The sequence below is a fragment of the Copadichromis virginalis genome, linkage group LG3, assembly GCF_057382275.1.
Source record: "Copadichromis virginalis isolate Kocher_CV1m ecotype Utaka linkage group LG3, C_Virginalis_male_GT1.1, whole genome shotgun sequence".
Lineage (NCBI taxonomy): Eukaryota > Metazoa > Chordata > Actinopteri > Cichliformes > Cichlidae > Copadichromis > Copadichromis virginalis.
Genome location: NC_140620.1, coordinates 45,762,969 through 45,781,934, shown reverse-complemented (window position 1 = coordinate 45,781,934; position 18,966 = coordinate 45,762,969). Strand labels below are relative to the sequence as shown.

At 42.3% G+C, this 18,966-nt stretch overlaps 1 protein-coding gene across 2 annotated transcripts in view; it reads right to left on the bottom strand.

Annotated features, from left to right (window-relative positions):
• Positions 1 to 8,653: 8,653 nt before the first annotated feature.
• LOC146714999 (glucosidase 2 subunit beta-like) overlaps positions 8,654 to 18,966 on the bottom strand; it is a 175,177-nt gene continuing 164,864 nt past the window's right edge. Inside the window, exons 14-15 of one of the 2 annotated variants that reach the window (XM_085451350.1) lie at positions 12,699 to 12,798; positions 8,654 to 9,362 (exon numbers count right to left, since the gene is read on the bottom strand). In XM_085451350.1, the coding sequence (XP_085307476.1) occupies positions 9,225 to 9,362; positions 12,699 to 12,798 (238 nt within the window). In that variant the 3' untranslated portion in view covers positions 8,654 to 9,224. The other variant, XM_085451351.1, reaches the window with a different exon arrangement.

Genomic DNA, 18,966 nt, shown 5'->3' with positions numbered 1-18,966 from the left:
CTTCCGTAACTGGATACCCAGCAAGATTGCCAGTCTTCTAGCTTGCTTACTTGCCACAGTGCACTGTGCCACCTACCAATAGAAAGGAAAAAATAATGTGCACATTTCCACGAGAGAAATCCCACGCCTGGACCGTCGTTGACCGCCGCATGATTCTAGCCTGCTTTTTACATCCAACACAAAAACTGCAGTCGTGGTGCTTTTGATTGTACTCAGAACTCGGAAATTCTGCCTTCTGAATAGGAAGATGTAGGTAACACCAGACTGCAGATGAGCTGCATACAGGGCTGGACTGGGACAGAAAATTGGCCCGGGCATTTTGACTAGAGACCGGCCCACCATTATAGGAAAAATCATAAAGCCTTTGAATGAAAATAAACGCTGTTGTGACAGTGATGTTCACTGTTCTGATGGTATATATGCATCAATCTATCAATCGTTTGTTGTAAGACTCAGATAATTATTTTTTTAAAAGTGAGACATTTTAAATGAGAATAAGAAAGAAAAGTATTCTTTGTGCCACCTCTCCCTGTTAATGCCCTACCTGGCCCCCTGGCAACACTTTGCTAGACCCGCCCCTGCACAGTTACCAGCTGTCAGCTACCTAAAAAAGGATCCTGGTGTTATTTGTCTCTCAGAAACAGTTCATAACTTCCCTTCAACTCATTCATGTCACCTAAAAGGTAAACCTGTTTCTCCATCACTGTTCAGCTCTGACGATCCAGTAAGGACATCTCCTGGTTTCATCTTCATGTTTCCCTCTCATCACATAACCAAACCGACATCATGACCAGCAGCTTTACAGCTGTGGCTCCAGCAAACATCAGCTGATACTAGAAATTAATATTAAATAAATTCTAACAACAGCTGATCTAACGTGCTGCTGTTGTTTAGCGCGACATCCGCTGGTTTCCTCTTTCTGGCGCAAAGTGGGCGATAAATAAACAAGAGAGAAAAGCCGATCAGCTGATCATTGATCAGTTTCATGATTGAAGTAGAAACAGGAGAGGGAGGGTGAGAGAATGAGAGAAGAGGAGGCAGCTGTGCAGCAAAGACACAGAATAACTCCAGCTTTGTGTCTTTTTCATTGTAGCTGAAGTCCGGGACAAACTGTTCCTTTACAGCTCAATAAGAAACGCGTAATATTTTCTCTGAATACGAGACGATTCCGTTTTTTACGGGACGGTTGGCAACTCTAATAATTAACCTTATGAACAAAATAAAGTTCAACATCATTAACTTCATAGCACCACCCAGCTGTATAGAAACTCCGTCATGCTAGCTAGCACGCAGTACGGAAAAAGTCAGAATAACGAAAATAAACTCCACCTAAACTTGGTTCATATCTGACCCAGAGAGACTGCAGGTCATAACTTCTTACCTGAAGCTCAGTTCACACTTGGACCGGCGGCTGCCTCGGGTCTCTTTTCCTTCTGCGTCCCCTTTCCTTCATCCACCTGCTGCCTCCACCACTTGCTAATGTTACTGAATCTGTGGAAGCTCCGCGATAGCCACCACACGAAGTAACGACCCTATCTAAATCCCAGTAACGACTAACGCGTTCCTGATTTTGGCATAATAACTAGTTACTGTGCTCGTTACCACAATAATAACGTAGTTACTGTAACGCGTTACTTAATAACGCGTTAGTCCCAACACTGGTGACAACACACGACTTTGACAGCAGGTGGGTGTGGCTTCAGTTTCTTCCTGTGAAAAGGGTGTTTTTCCTCCCCACTGTCACCAAGTGCTTGCTCATAGTGCTCCATCTGATTATCTGATTTCCTGTGGCGCACGCTGTATACAGCGATTGCCTCAAACTTAAGATTAGTCAGCACCTGTCCACTTTGAATCATTTAATGCTTATTTCACCCGTCATCGCTCCAGTTTGTCAGATTTCACACCCGTTCGTCGCTCTGTGGTTGACACTCTGTCATTTAGGTTTGCTAATGTAGGCTATAAATACACAGGTACTCCAAAGATTACAAGGTTCCTTTTTGACTTATTTATACCCAATCTGGCACAATGTAAACCACCGATCATGTGCTTTTGTTGTTTTTTTGTTCTGTTACCTCCTGTGATCTCTCCCCACTGCTCGAATAAACTGTGGAAAGAAAAGCAACAACCTGAGAGCGGAGATAAAATGGGTCTGTGATAACAAAACAACAACAAGATTAAAATTCACTCATTCAAAAAAGCCACGTTTAGTTTCTGCTCCCTGATTACTCTTTGAATAAACTAAATCCCTGTTGCAAACACGGCAACAAAGGTGTGACATTAAGTTTTATGTAAATTAGGAGTCGCTCCAAACACCGCTAACTCTGCGATATCCCTGTCGGTTAATTTCAATTTGTAATGTGTGTTCATTCCTTTCTGCCTGTCTTTGTTTGATATATGCTGTCACAGCGCTGACGTGTTCCTCTTTGCAAGTTTAGGTTCCTTTCAGTAATGAAGCTGCACTTTGGGAGGACAGGCTCTGTTGAGCTGGGTTGTTGTTCATTGGGTGAAAACACTCACGTTGTGTGGCAGCTTTCGCTAATGCACTTTTATTGAAAATGATGATTCTATGTGAGTTAGGAAAAGGCAACCATGCATTTTTGGCTTCCCAGGCCCTGAACTTCCTCTCCACCAGCCTCCTCTCCTCTAAGTGGGAGCAGCCAACTGCGGGAGGCTCCTGGTAACCACATGCTATCACAGCTCGGCCTTCCAGCCTCCAACCGCGACACGCTTACACTCATCCACTCCACAGGGGAAGTGTTGAGCCTCGCTCGCCGACGTGAGAGCACAAACACAGAAACATTCACCCTCCACCAGATAGACAGCGCTGCTTATAACCCCCTCCCTCCTCCACCAGCTTCACATCTCTCTCTCTCTCTGCTCCTCCCATTACTATTTGCTACTCGTGTAGTTTGTCTCCTCCTCTGAAAGAGCAGTTTTCCCTGAAGCATCGTCCGGGTCGCTGTCATTTTTATTTTTACTGCTGTTTATTTGACTGCGTATCTTCCTCCTCCCCCTTCTCTGCCCCACCCTCCGTCAATATTAGTCTTTGTTCATCTGCATCTCTAATTCTCTCACTGCATTTCTTACAGTGTCAGTGCAGTTATTGTTTTTCTCAAACACTGTGCAGTAAAAATAAAAAAAAGTCTGACTAGAAGTCACCCTTAGCTTCTCCCAATTGCCAATTAAGGCACAGAGGAGCAAAAGTAACGTTAGACTGTAACGTTCTGAAAGGGGAAGACATTCTGCGTCTTACAAATGAAAGGTAGATTTCATAAGTAATAAACCTACTGAACCCAGTGAGTTCTGCTGTTCCAGCCTTATTTGATCTGCCGTGACCAGAAGCTTATTTAGAACATTTTAATGAGTCGGCTCATTACCAAAAGGAAAGACTTTTCAATACTTGTGCTCGTGCTAGCATTATCATTACAGGTTCAGGCTGGAGCTGATAGTCAGAAGTTTAACGTTAGCGATGGAATGACTGATGTGAAAGCAGCTAAGACAAACGCAGACAACTTTGCTGAGCTCAGTATCCCTTTTTCAACCTTTTAATGGCCTGCATCTTTATTGTGTCCTCAGCAGAGCACTCTACACAACTGTGCTTATTTTATCTGCCTACCACCCAACAGCAGGGGATATAAACTAGTGACTAGCTTATTAACATAGTCTGCAACTGCCTGCTGACCAACAGGCAGCTGGGGACAAATACGCACTGCGAGAATGAGTGCTGTGAAATCAACAGCTGAAGGCTCAGTGACACGTGCCTAGAGACCTGTCAGTGACTCCCTGTTAACTGCCAACTGGTTGGGGAGTGTTTGCTGGAGTTTCCAACCAATTATTCACCAATTATAACCTCTGACTAACCAGTCAAGGAAATACACATTTTTTCAATTAAATTTTATTAATATAGCACCAAATCACAAAAACAGTTGCCCCAAGCTGCTTTATAGTGTAAGCTAAAGGCCCTGACAAACACCCCCCCCCCCCCCCCCCCCCCCTCAAAGAAAAAAAAATAAAAAATGAGACAACCTCCTATTAGGAGCACATGGCGACAGTGGGAAGGGAAAACTCCCTTTTAACATGAAGAAACATCAGGCAGAACCAGGCTCAGGGAGGAAGACAGGACAAAGTACACACAAGACAACCAGATCCTGACGTATATCTTGATATATCAAGATCTGGATATTTAAATCCAGTTCTTTAACCTCCTCGGACCTGGCGTCCACATATGTGGACGTCACATTTTGGGTTATTTAGACCAAAATACTAAATTTTGCTCTACAAGGGCCTGATATCCACTTACGAGGACATTATACTGCTACTGTTCTATCAAAATTTTAGACGAATACCCTCATTTGGGACTCTTATTTTTCTTGAAAACAAAAATAAGGTAAAAAAAAAATCTGGTAATTCTTTGTTTTTACATTCATCGGGCCCCAATATGTCCAAATATCAAAGAGAAATTAAAAATGCATGCCGTGGAAGAATTCGGGTCTTAGGAGGTTAAACAAGTTTATGCATATAAAGCACACTGTTTAACAGTCCAATGCCAAACTAGTTAGCAACTTAATGTGAAGGCCCTGCACCATCATCCCCTCAGCTGTGATACTATGAAAACAATAGAGGAGCTCTATGGGACAAAGCATCTTTTTCAGAACTGATATTTTTATATTATATAATTTTTTATATTTTCAAAAAATTAGCAGCACATACTGGACAACATACCGATATTCCTGTGACAAATGTGCCAATGAGGATCCAGCTGGTTTGCAACAGAACTTACATATATGCAGTGGGCAGAAAACAAGTATCTGAGGTTTCTTAATGCTTCTCATACCTTTGAACCACAAAAGAAGAGTATTTATTTTCTTGCAGGATTATGTAAAAACTGATTTAAGAAGAATGTACAGTAATGAATGGCAGATTAAATTCATCAAATTAATCGATTAAATGCATCTATTCTAAAGAAGAAATGATCGCACAGACTTGTTTGGAAGTAAAACAGTATCGTGTCAGAGCTTTGAGTTGTATCAGGAAGTGCACACCTGAACACACAAACTGTATTCACTGTACACTCACAAACACCTTTGTTTGTGCAAAATCTGTAGGCTAGAGGCTGACGGTGAAGCGTCAGTATCGTGACTGAATAGACTGGAGTAAGTGCGGACACGAGGGAGCTGGATGTGACTGTCGCACGCCGACTCAACGCCAAGGCCCTTTTTTTCACTCTCGGCCCCGAGGGTATAACTGGCCTCCCTTCAAAGGAGGAAGCTTAAAAACAATCTCCAAAAGAGTGAAAGCGGTGCTGGGTTGTGGTGGGCGTCAGTCAACCAGTCAGTCAGTCAGGCAAGAGCCCCGCTGTCTCCCACTCCAGAGAACAAGGTACCTTGAACTAGTTTCTACAAAGCTGAGTCGGAGATTTAATGCAATATAAAGCCTCTGGGTCCTTTTAGCAATTTGGAGTCAACACACAAATACGCCCACACTCAACTGGAAAGACTTTCCATCCCTGCCCCTTCATGTGCAAATGTGCTGAATGGAGGTGTGTAAGTATGTGCTAGCAAGTGTCTGTGTGTGCTCAGCTTCCCTACTGAGTCCTTCCCACTACTCCCTCCTTCCCTTTTCTGATCTGCTGCAGCACATCATTGGCTGTTCGGCTATTAAAAAAAAAAAAAAAAACAGTACAGAAACACACAGTGCTAGCTTTTTTTCCTTTTTTTAATAACTGTCCATTTAAACCGCAATCTTCCAATGTGTTTCCCACCCACGCTGTGTGGGGTGAAGCACGCAAGTAATTTACCACATGATGATCATTCAGCAAAGTGGGGAGTTGTTAATACCCTGCAGATTGTCAAATCTGTTCCTTTGTGAGAACAGGTTTTATCCGTGGAAAAGTTCTTGATGACACCCAATCACATGATCACCATATGGCGATGCCGCAATATAAAGTTTTTCTCCAGATGCCAGAAATGAAATGTTGACTCCTGCAGTAGCAGACAGAGGGCTGCTCTTGACACTGTCTGGGTGATTGGCAGTATTTCCAGCTGCTGCCAGACTTGGGAGCCTGTGAAGGCTGAATGTTGTTATGCTGACATCAGCTTTGGCATCTGTTGCATATTTGAAGTAAGGGAACAGATTAAAATCCTCAAACACTGTGTTGTTTCCTGGAGATTGTAGGGACACACAGTGGATTATCCATCCATCCTATTTTATCCAGTTGAGGGTCACAGTGGGGCTGGAGCCTTTCCAGGTGTGATGGGGCGAGAGGTGGACAAATCATGTTTTTGGTCTTTGGGAAGTACTCAGTGCCCCAGCAGGTGGATTCGAACCCATGATCTTGCTATGAGCTGATGGTGCTAGCTATTGTAACACCATGTAACACCACCATGTTTTGATATAGGAGAATACAATAATTTTACTGTGAGCTGTCAGATTGAGCTGTATTAACATAATGTGTTTAGTTCCACTCTGAATGCAGAGTGTGCATATGTGTGTTACATATTTTACTGGCTTTGAGAAGTTCTGGCAGAAATGTCCTTTGTCTGACTTGTTTTGCACCTTCAATAAAATTGACAGCTATTCTGAAAACTGAAGCTGAAAGCAAATAGTTTGATTCGCCATCAACCAGTGTGTGCGGATGGGAGCCGACGCCGGATAAATAAAAAGCAACAGTCCCTGGGCTACAGAGCCTGAGGCTATTGCATTGCTAGCAGGCAAACAGCCACCTAGCTGCCCCAGCAGGGTAGGAATATATCAGGCAGCCTATTGGATACCTGACAGCTGATTTAGCTCCCCCTTAATGAGCAGAGGGCTCCGCTGCAGAAACTCCACAATCTGTTACATAACAACATCACAGACAGCACACCCTGTACGATGCAGACCGCTGAGGACGGTGGACTCCTTTGAAAACGAGCCGCGCTACGTTCAGTAAAAAAAATAAATCCTACGATAATAAATGAAAATGTAAATATACAGAAAGATGTGTGGCTAATGTAATAAATGCAGTTGGAGAATATACTCCTGTGTGTTTAAGAAATGAGTTTTCAAGTGAGCCAGTTAGGAGGAAAAAAAAACATAGCGATGCCACTATTTTTATTGGCAAGGTTTTTTATTATGTTTTATGATTATGTCAGTCTTCAGTTAAAAAAATACTGGAATGTACACTGCTTGGAGGATATGGCTGACTTCAGTTCATTGTTCATACTGAGTAGAAACTGTAGCCAATAATTATTTAAATCACCTCTTAATACTTTCTTAAATATTGACTTCCGCACTCGTTGGAGGCAACGCTAATCTGTAAAAACTGTTTTGTACTCACTGAACTTGGACTGGACCTCTTTTGTTCTCATGTTTTTGTGGTTAGAAACATTCCAGCATTGTAAAAATAGATGGTTGGCAAACGGTTGCTGGAGGTTGCTTGCTGTCGCTAGGCAAAAATGGCAACAAAGAGGTGCACGGTGCTGCAACTAAAACCACCTCACAATTTATTGGGTCGCTGTGGTCGCCAGCAGCATGGAAGATACCGACTTGGTTGCAAACACACAACTATTTGCTAGTTGGTACTGACACTATGAAATGTGCAACACAAAGTGGAAACGGAGACTGTTTGCCTTTATGTCAAAGTTGAAATGTGCTGGTTTCGGCAGAAAGGCACAACTTTTACTTTGAAAGTGAAGAGTTTCCATTTTTAGTTTGTGCATCCAAAGATGCGTACACGGGTATTTTTGTAAACTGAGATTTTCTGTTTTTGTTTACATGTAAAAATAAAAAACGAAGTCAAAAGCTGTCAAGGACATAACAAAGCAACAGGTGGTGGTATAATCCTAACTGTGTAGAAAGGTTGGCCAATCAGAAGTCTAGAAGAGGAAACAAAGATGGCGCAAAGAAGCAGTCTTTCTAAATGGAGGGGCAGTAACTGTGTGTGTATATGTAAGAGTGTAAAAACTGCAGATAGTAAGATTAACAGCAACAGTGTTTTGTTCATATCCGCCAATGTAGAAATTCATCTCATGTACGCACAGCGTCATCATAAAAGGCGCACACCTTTGACGTAGCGTGACTAAATCTCAGTTTTCCTCGTCCACAAGTAAACGCAAAAAACGAATTTTCTAAAATCTCAATCCTGGCAGGAATTTATAAAAATCTCGGTCTTCAGTGATCGAAAACGCCGTTTACGTGTGGACGAAAGGCCCAAATGCATAGAAACAGCTGTTTTCAAAAATACTTGCATACATGTGGACGTAGTCCAAGTTTCGCTACCGCTTGGCAAGTAGTTGGTGAGTGTTTGTAAACAAGTTGGTGTCCACCAAAGCAAATGTGGAATACACAATCTTCTATAAGTGATCAGAGGTTGCTCGGAGGTTGCCAACCAGTCTCTAGGCCTGTGTGACTGAAGCCTATAAGAGCTGGGTATTGTTGGTTTCAGGAGTAGTAAGATACATTTATTGGGAACTGTTTTCATCTGTGGAACGACACACATTTGGTACTGAATTGTTACAGTAAAGGGACTATAAATTATAAAGTACATGTTTACTGCAATGAGGAAAAATGTCAACCAGAGCGACAACTCTTTTGTTTTTTTTTTGTTTTGTAGTTTTCACAGAATCATTTAGCTTTATGCTAAACTGCACCAGGAAACGGCTGAACATGCAGCTCCTTCTGGGAAGATCATCTGATTTATTTATAAGTTTCATTTGCTCAACATAAGAAACATACAACATATCCTCAATGTTAAGGAAGGCTATTTTTATAAGGCAGTCATTATAATGAAGAGCAAGGACACAGTCCTTTTATTTGTGCATATTACTGAGCAGTTATTTAAAACGGCAATTACATTAGCAGAAATGTGTTTAGACCCTACAATAGATTGGGTTTCACTTTCTCCCATTATTTACACAGTAATATTGCTTATTGCTGAGCATTGAGTGCAAACACTTACAGGGAATACACAGTAATGTTGAACACGTTGCGTTAACTAAATCATTCAGTAAATGCTCTATTTAGATATTAAAGTGTAACAGCAAGAAAGCAGCACTGTAACAATCAATGGAAACTAAAGTGGCTACTGAAAACCAGACTCTGACCTTAGCCAGACTGCCTTGGAAGTATATATGTTCTGACAACACAGATGTCAGAGGGGACCCTCAGGACCCCAGCCTGTCACCGCGGGCCAGCAGAAGAGAGGAAGGGGTCCAAGTTATTCTGGGCTAGGCCAGTAAGGGAATGGGTCACAGTTCACTGTGTATACCCTGCTGCTTTAGCACCGGCTGACAGGCCACAGGAGTCTGAAAGTCCATGATGTACTGGCATTTGCTGGGCTCTTTCACTGATCGCAAGGCTGTCTCCGTTCCGCATGTCAGTGTGACCTAGAAAAGCACAAAGAAAGAGAAGTTGAGGTTGAGAAGAGCCATTGTTAGCCTGAGTCAAGAGCCGTGGCAGTTTGATCACACAAAGGGAGCTGATTAAAGTTGACCTGCCACTTGTTTTACAACTTCTCTTAAAGTTTTGCGAAGAAGTGGGGCTTGCTACAAATGACAAAATTATACAGAAGGAACCGCTGACTTGTTGTGACTTTGCGTGAAGCAAAGTGTTTCTGTGAGTAAGAGCGAGCGTGGATTTATGGGACACCGCCGCTGTCGTCCCCGCGAGCGAACAGGACAGGGGGAGGATGCGATTACTGCTGTCACGACTTTAATAGGTGACTTTGACGCCCCCTGCAAGAGAGCGGAGGGGAAAACAACTTCTTTTACTTGGGAGTGGTTTCCATGGCAACCCCTCTCATCATTCAGCACCCTGAACAGACAATCCCTTTGGCGAACAAAAGCACCTGAAGAGGCAGAGATGGGAACCTGGCAGGTATTGTTGTGCAGAAGTTTCAGGCTAGTAGAAGTGGTGATTTGGCTTTGTCCCGTAGGGAGACTAAAATAGTCTTTTGTTATGTCACTTAGTATCTTGTCGCACTGAGATATTAAGTGGGTGTGCGCTGCTTGATGAGACAAAGTCTTTTCTGTCACGCTTGTCCATGAGTATTAGCGGTCTGGTTTTAATTTGCAGGTGAAGGAGCGATAGCTCAGTCTTGGTGGCGATTTATCCTTTGATACACTACATGTAATAATGTAAGACAGCAGTAGTAGAAAACACATCTTACGAGGAAGTGTGGAAGAATTGGTTGATTAACAGGCAGTTATGCAGCACTGTGGGAAATCCAGATCCATGGATTTTAGACTTTGGCCCATAAAAGGGACCACAGAGCAAGACAGATCGGATTCTGCATTAATTGTCTGGAAGCCCCTAAACCGTACATTTTACAGTGACGCCACAACACGTGATTAGTCACCGGGGCAGCTATAGCTCAGGACGTAGAGCAGGTTATCGATCAAATGAAGGTTTGGTGGTTCGATCCCTCGCTGCTCCAGTCTGCATACCGATGTATTCTTCATCATATGCTATGACTTGTTTTGGTCAGCTAGTTCTCCTCTGTGGGGATATGACCCTTGAAAGTTTTACAGTTTTCTTCACTGAAAACTTTCCTCGGTGAATGTAAAGCTTACAGCTAGGGCCAGAACAGGTGACCCTAAACTATCCCTATGGTATGCTGCAGGTAGGCTGGTGGGGGCTGCTGATCATGCACTGAGCATTTCTTCTTCACTCCCCATATGTTTTTACATCACTGCTGCTTCTCATTAAATGTTTTCTCTCTACCACAGCTTGTTTTGCCTAGTCTCCCTGTGCTCTGAACCCTCAATTGAATGGGTTGCAGTTTCTAACAGAGATTAAATGTGTTATTCAGCCCTGAAAATGTCAGCGCTGTACTTACGAGTGCTCAAAAATGCTGAGAAAAATAAGTCAAATAAAACACCCTCTGTGCTTTTCCTTTTTGATAAAACTCATAGTTAGAGCTGGATTGGGTGACCCTGAATCCTTACTGTAGTTTTGCTGCAATAAGCCTGGACTGCTAGGAGCTTCCCATGATGCACTGGTTCTTCTTCAGTCACTGTGTTTATACACCACTCTGGATTTAATCATTAGTGTTTATTAATCTCTGGCTTTTTCCTACAGTGTGTCTTTTGTCCTGGCTCCCTCTTCTCCTCCCCAACCAGTTGGGGCAGATAGCCGCCCCTCCCTGACCCTGGTTCTGCCAGAGGTCACGGGGGTCATGTGATTGTCAGGGTTTTTGTCTATATTATTGTAGGGTCTTTGCCTTATAATATAAATAGCCTTGAGGTGACTGCTGTTGTGTTCTTGTTGGCTTAGGTTTTCTCTTCAAACTCTTAAAACAAGTGGTTTGGTCACCTGTTCAGGGGTTTATTACCCACGTATTTAGCAACGCTAACCCACACTCAGAGTTCAGCAGTTCATTCTGTGACTACAATACTGTCAAAATCACAGTCAGTGCCGCAAAAAGCAGATCGCAAATGTAATAATCTGGAATTATCCATGAATGAGTCAATGAACGGAGCTGGTTTAGATCCGGCTGTGGTAGCTGTAGCTCGTGCTTAATGACCACCGACACAGAATTAATAACTGAAAGAGTTGAGTTCACCTTTCCCCACAGACACACAAGATAAACTGTGCACCGCTTGAATTTGGATTACCCCAATATCCACCAGCAAAACAATACATCACTGGCGCCTCTTCTCCAGCATACATGATGGTACGCTGCAATGAAAGAGTGTGCTACCCAAAGCTGAGGTTCAGCCTTTCAAATATAATGAGCGTCTACTTCTGACAAGACTTTATTTATGCCGTCTGCGCAGAGTTAGGGGGTCGTATCAAAGGACTTCAATTTAGTGTTTTCAAGGGGGGGCCTGGATGGCATGAGTACATGCATTTGCAAATGACATTTATTGGACTGATTTGAAGAGGGGGCCAGGCACAGAAAACCAGATGATTAAATGTCCTTTATTTTTAACTGAGCAAATTTCTCACACACAAATGCAAATGGATGTCATAAAGACTGGCTGAGAGAGGGCATGATGCTGGGAATATGTCGAAGAGGAGAATGCTGCAGAAGAATGCAAACGGAGCAGCAACATTAACCATGAAAACCAGTGCAGACTGACAAAGAGTGTGCGTGTCGGGGGGGTAAGTCACTTTCAATCACTTGGCTCTGGACATAACATATTTTTGCCAGGCTGCTGAGCACGCCATGAGGACTGATTGACTCGATCCTGATTGTTGAAATGCTCATGCCCGGGATGAGGCAGACCGGGACACAGATCTCATTTTATTTCCTGGTTAACAGAAGGAGCTCAGTTTGCCTGTTTCCTTTAGTTTTCTCTTAGTGCAGTGTCCATTTACCCCGCTCTGACTTGGCGTCGAGTCAAGTGTTCATCTTGTTGCTTTCCCTAGAACTACAATAAGATTTGCAGCCTTGCCTGCATGTGCAGGGTGGTAGCTCTGCTCCTGGTACCCTGCTTATAAAACAAGAGGAAACATTAGTGTAATTACTAAATTATTCTCCAACTGAATTCAAATAAAATAGGCTCTCTATCCCATCTTTTATTTTGGGTGGAGTTATAATGAGTTGTGCACAGCCTTCATCCTTCCATCTGCTTGTCTGACAGTCTGTCAGTGTGTGCGTATACCATTTGTTCATTTGAATATCTGTTATTCATGTCTGCCTCTTGGTGCTCTCATTACTGTAAGAGGGTTTGGGCTGTAAAGGATGATTAAAGATATATACAGTTTGTTGTGCTTACTGTAGTACTGCGTGAACCTCCTTGCCAGCAGGGCTCTCCATTCTCATAGACCATCTGACTGTAGTGGTTCTTTGGCTTTCCTGTCCACATCCCCCACATCCTGAAAAATGTTAAAAATGAAATGACGTAAGACATAATATATGTTATTTTACTTACAGGTACAGTGTGTAAAATTTCACCACTAGATGTCAGTGCATCGCCGATTGCATTCAACAGAGTTCTGTTTGCTTTCTCCTTCAAATTTAAGTGCATTATTGTCGTTACGGTGGCTGCTGCAGGACAAACATGTTTTAGTCAGCCGAGAGAGAGAATTATTTAGATTGTACCCCATGTATCCAACAGGCACAACGTGTAAAAACACATTTTTAGTACAAACTATATTTGAATAATATCAACACTTTACAATAAATCGGGAATTTAAAAAAACATCAATTAAATATTTTGCAGTATTTTATGTTTTCACCCTCCCGAGCAGTGATGGGAATAACGACGTTACTTTTTTCAGTAACGAGTAATCTAACTTATTACTATCGTTACAACGCCGTTACCGTTACTAACTAGAAAATGCGGTGCAGTTGCGTTACTGTTTTTCAACAAACAGACGGCTGAAGCTGTGTTCAGCTTACTGCACCTTATATCAGTTGCACGGAAGTCGCTGTAAGTAATCTGGGCGCTACAGCTTTAAGCAGCTGCGCGCGCTCCCGCGGACGGTAATCACGATCACTGCCCCCTTAGCCTGGAGCTAAGGGGGCAAAACAATCACATGAGTGCTGCTGTTGGACTGAGGAAGAATAAAGTAGTCATGGTAAGCCAATCACATGACCACTTCAAGATGACAAAGCAACAAGGTGATATATACCAGTTTTTAAATTGTGTTGATAGGCCACGTCGGGAGATTTGGCTGTTTAGGAAGAGCGGGAAGTTTTAGGGGTGACGGCAAGAGAGAGAGAGAGCGAGTGGACAGAAATATTCGGAGTGGCACAAATAATTTGTGGCATCTTATTGAATGCAGAACAGCTGATTGTTATCTAAATAGTTTGAAATGGTTATTAAAAAAAGAGGGTAAAAGGTGAATGGCTGCAAATAACTTTGTTTACAAAACTTGTGCATATGATTTTAAAATTGACAATTTCTATTAGTTAGTTATAGTTATAAAATATGATTCAATAAACATATTTGTGGTTGTTACAGTGAAAAATAGAACTTTTTCTACTCAGATTTTAAGTTTTTGTCTGATTTTAGATCAATTGTGTTAATACAGTACATCAAAATGAAAACATAACTGTAAATTCAGACACGTGAGGTTGTGCTGAAAAGAATGACACCAAACAAAGCAAAGTAAATAGTTTTTAAAGGTGAAATGTGGAGGGAAAATCAAAAGTAGTTAAAAATGGCCAATTATACCCTGGACCCCAGAGGGTTAGACTTTTTTTTTTAAGTAACACAATAGTTACTTTTCAAGTAATTAATTACTTTTAGAATCTTGTAACAGTTACTAACTCAGTTACTTTTTTGAAGAAGTAACTAGCAACTATAATTAATTACCTTTTCAAAGTAACTTGCCCAACACTGCTCCCGAGTCTACAGCTTTGGCCACTGCTCATCAGTAGTGACTGTATTCCAATAATAAAGAGTCTGGCTCCACCACAGAGTCTACTGCTTCCTAGGTATGCTGTCAGTCCACTGTTTACCTCAGCTGCCTATGCCGGGTCAAAAACAGCCGTGTCTATAATGATTGATACGACTCAATGAGTCAGTGACGCTTACTTCTGTCTGATGATATTGATACTGAAGATATCGTGGGCTTTTCTGTCAGTAAGCGCTGCTGTTATTGTCGCTGTTAGCTAGCGTTGCTGAAACGGTTTTTGAAATGGATCTAACGCTGGATCTTAGTGAATGATGCTTGGTAAACTTAGCTGGCTGCTGTTTAGTCAGCTTGCTTTTCAGCTGTCCAGAGATGGGAGGGTCACAGGAGTAATCTGATTTATCTAATTTGGTAATAAGCACATTTTTTGTGTTAGAACTCGAACTTCAGTTCAGGAGATGAGGCCTGAGGTGAAGAGGAAGAGGTTGACATTTTGATGCCAGTGACGTTGTCTTTTTCCTTCGTGTTTTTCCTTCTTTGGCGAAGCGGACCTCTTCTCCATAAAAGTAAAACACAAGTAAGATTCCTCATATTTTGAAGGTTCAGTGAATGTTCCTCCACTACAAGTGGACACCTTCGAGTTCCCCTCTGCATTTCGAATATTACATATTTGACCACCTCTAGTCACATAGGTAAAACACAAATGGGTGGAAGGGCAATGTCCACCTCGGCCACTGTGTTCAAGATGACGGGGCAACATGACAGCGTCTTCAAAAGAGCGCCCACTTGTATGTATTTTTAATAGATGTTTTTGAGAACACATCAATTAATTAAACACTAATCAATGTATATTTGAATATAATATTATTTTTTCTATTAAATAACCTAAAAAAACGACTTAATGCACCTTTAAGTTTGTGCATGTGTGTCTTAAAAATGGTCTTTTAAGAGTTAACCAGGACCAACTCCGCCAAAAAAAACACAACTTTTTTCCTTTTTTGTGAACACCACTCAGTTGGCTTATTGAAAAACACTTTCTCTCAGCGAAAATAAAAAGCTGGCAAGATGGGCAGCCTGGCAGTGCCCTTGTTTGGTTCCTGGCACATCCCCTCTCCTGTTCAACAATGGAGGGGAAATATTAATTACCGTTTTGTCAGAATTAATACTGTGTGCAGGAGGGAAGGAGAAGAGGAAAACAGAGAAGCCTATCTCGAATGAGGCTGTGCCTGCCCAGTGCTAGCTAATTACATTCTCACCAAACATTTCAAGGGGAGTTATGAAAACCAAAGCAAACCAGGGTGCCAGTGGACTCCATCCAACACAGTAGTGACAGATGCCATTTCATTATGTTTTTACTGGCTAACTTCCTCTGATCTTTTGTTGAGCTCGAGCAGCTTCTTTGAGGTGGTGTCAACTGTAGCGGCGCTGGTGGTAAGCACTGATTTTTAAAAAAAAAGATTGTAATCCTGTTGAGGGGGTGGAGGGGGAATCTCGGTGCATGACTGACTGAAGATTTTATTGAAATATGTCTTGCTCTGATCTCTTGCCTTCTTGTTCCAGCTAGGAACTATTTTCCTGTCAAGACAAAGCACGAGTAATAGAATCAATCTTTGCCTCACTTTCCAGAAAACACACAGCAAATGGGGAAAAATAAACCTGCAGCCCCTCCCCCCTCTAATGGCTTGTTGGTCTTCTATTAATCAGCCAAGATAAAGAGCTGCAAAAAGCTATAAATTCAAAGTATTGTTTTAATTTGCACAAGTGCATCTGTCACCAATCCTGTCACAAGGACCCAGCCCTTGATCAATGTGCTTGCACTGACGCAGGGGATTAACATAGCAAGAGCTGCTCTGAGTATTGCGTTTAGTATTATGAAGGCTAATCTGCTTTATTTCATGACCTATTATAATATTTTTATTGGTGGTCCTAATTGATCTCAGTAGGATATTACGCTGACAGCTTGACATTGAGTAAAGTGCATTGCTCTTAAGCTCAACAACAACAAAAATTTGTTAGTTTTTTCGTTTTTGACCCAAGTTACCATAAATCTTAAACGACACACATGAAATAATAATAATTGTTATTATAGTCATAATGAGAGGCTGTAAACAAATAAAGGACTCTCTATTCTGGGTGTTTAAGTTGTTTCCAAGAAACAAACCTTTGACCTTGACAAGAGAAAATATGGAGTGATCTGATTTCAAAAACACTCTCCTGCTCGTACGGACACACGGCCGTCTTCAGGTCCCCGAGTGTGACTTTTCTGCTCTCCTTGATGCGCATGGCTTATTTAAGACGCCCGAACGGGTCAGTCGAAGGTGAATTGCTCACACAAGTGGGAGCCGGCTCGGGACCGAGCGCCTCGCCTGTTTCCTTCGAGCCTGTTTGATTGGGTTTTAGCACTCAGTTAGCATCAGGAGGCCCTCGAATGGATTGCTGTCAGGGCCGGCAGACATGCCAAGTGGAGAAAGCGACAGCGCTCCTGCTCTCGTTGCGAGTTGACCGGCGATCCCTTGCGCATCACTTCTGCGCCGGCTCATCCATCGCGACCTCCTCCAGCCCCCCAACCCCCCTAACACGCACACACAGCTCATTCCCTCGCCTCACCTTCTTTCACTTCCTTCCTTAATCTCCATTCTCACTCTGTCAGCTCTCTCGTGCCCCAGGAGGCGGCATAGGCCCCCGTCAATTAGGCTTGAGTTATTGCTGAGATATAGCCAACACAATCCAGTGTTCCAGTCGGGAGATGGAATCTTATTGACAGATCATTCCCCGTAATAATACCTACTCGCAGTCGGTATTGGCAGGCCGTTTTATAAAGCCATTCCACACTTATCAACAGACTAGTGCACTGCCAGGTGTTCACACCTGTGTAAAGAAGCTTAATTTCAAGACACCAGGGTGCATAAACATTACTATATGTTACTCTGACCCCGTGACAGACAATATAGCTGAACCCAAATGTGCAAATTGACCCCTCTGGCTCAGTGACAACTTCATTTTCTCATCCAATTTGTCACAGTTTGGCTTTAAGCTGCAGCCATGACACAAATCATGCTCGCTCACACTTGTAGCAGCAGGGTCAGTCTCCTTAAATGATCTGCTTTACTATATGTATTTTCTTGTTGGCTGATCTACTGCACCTGTTTGAACAGAGCTACAGAGATTCCAAACATTACTATTCAAACAGCGACGAGAAACAAACAAAAAAACCAGACGTCTTTTTCTGGTTTTAGAAGAATAGCGTGGATGAACATATTTTGAGTATGTAAATAGATTAGCGCTGCCAGCGGAGGGTAGAAATCCATTTCCAACCACAGGAAACGAGGGTCCACAAAGCCAGACTTCCTTTTTAATGATTAATGATGGAAGATATTGAAGCCATGCTCTTTTTCAGGCTTAAAACGTCCACAATCTTATTTCCAGATATCTGCGTTACAATCCTTTCTTTGTCTGGCCTCTCTTAATGCTATAAAAGGCACCTTCCATCAAAGATAAACCTGTAATAGCAGCGTATCCGGCCAGCTAAAACTATTATCCATACATCTAGTTTGCATTGCTGGTGAGATGGTAAGCCTCGGAGAATCCAGACATGCCTCTTACCCGTGCACATTAGGGAGCCAATTTCATTTAATTTGGTCTCCACTAAGGTGTGATATCTATTGATATACTGAAAAGCAGGTGGAGTTGTGATTTCATTTAATCCAGTGCCCACAAACAGGCCTGCTGTGTGTGTTTATATGTATATATTAGAAACGATGGGGGTGGGACTACAATATGTTGTTGATTATCCAAACTGTCACTTCAGGAATTTGAAACAATACTTTATAGCTGTCAGAGCAGTTTTTTTTTTTGTTTTAATATATATAATCTAATCCTCATGAAGAGTAATTAGCATTAAAAGAGCTGATTAGGCCCCTTTTCTTCTTCTGATAATGACTTGAGCTGATATAAGCTCCTCTTATTTCTCAAAAATGATGTGGTCGCCAGCGATTCTGTTTTAAACTTCATCGCAGTGCTAATTCGTATGCCTCGAGTGATAAATCCCGAAGATCCACGGCTAATCTCGCTCAACAATGACAGGAGAGTTACCCCCTCTGATACAGCCACAAATCAGCCTTTCAGAAGCAATTATCATTTTGGACAACTCTACTCTGGTGCTGAAACACCCTGCAGATACCGAGCGGGGGGAGAATCTGGGCCAGAAGTGTATTTTTGCATGCCTTAATGGGCATGTCAGTGTGTGAGACCCCAGGCCTTCACTGGAGAAGACCATCAGGAAGAGAAGACCACGGTGGCCTCTTTTAGAATCTTTCCTCAACTATTTTTGCCTACAGAGGTTTCTTTGTATCTATGTAGACATTAGAAAGCTGAAGTCAGTGACACGAAGCATCAACCAATGCATTAAAACCAAACTACCTGCATAGAGTATATGCATTCATTAAACATCCTTCACATACAGTTAAATGAAAAAGAAAGTAACCCTCCTTCTCTATCGCGACATACGTGAAACTTTAATCATAACATGTTACATCATTATTAAGGCAGTGTAGGATCATCTTGACAGAGAACCGAAAAAAAGGCAGAAACAACAACAAGTTGTGTGAAGGTGCGATCATACTAAATAGAGACTTTTAGAATTCTGTTTTTGTCTACCCATCCATCCATTCGCTTCCGCTTATC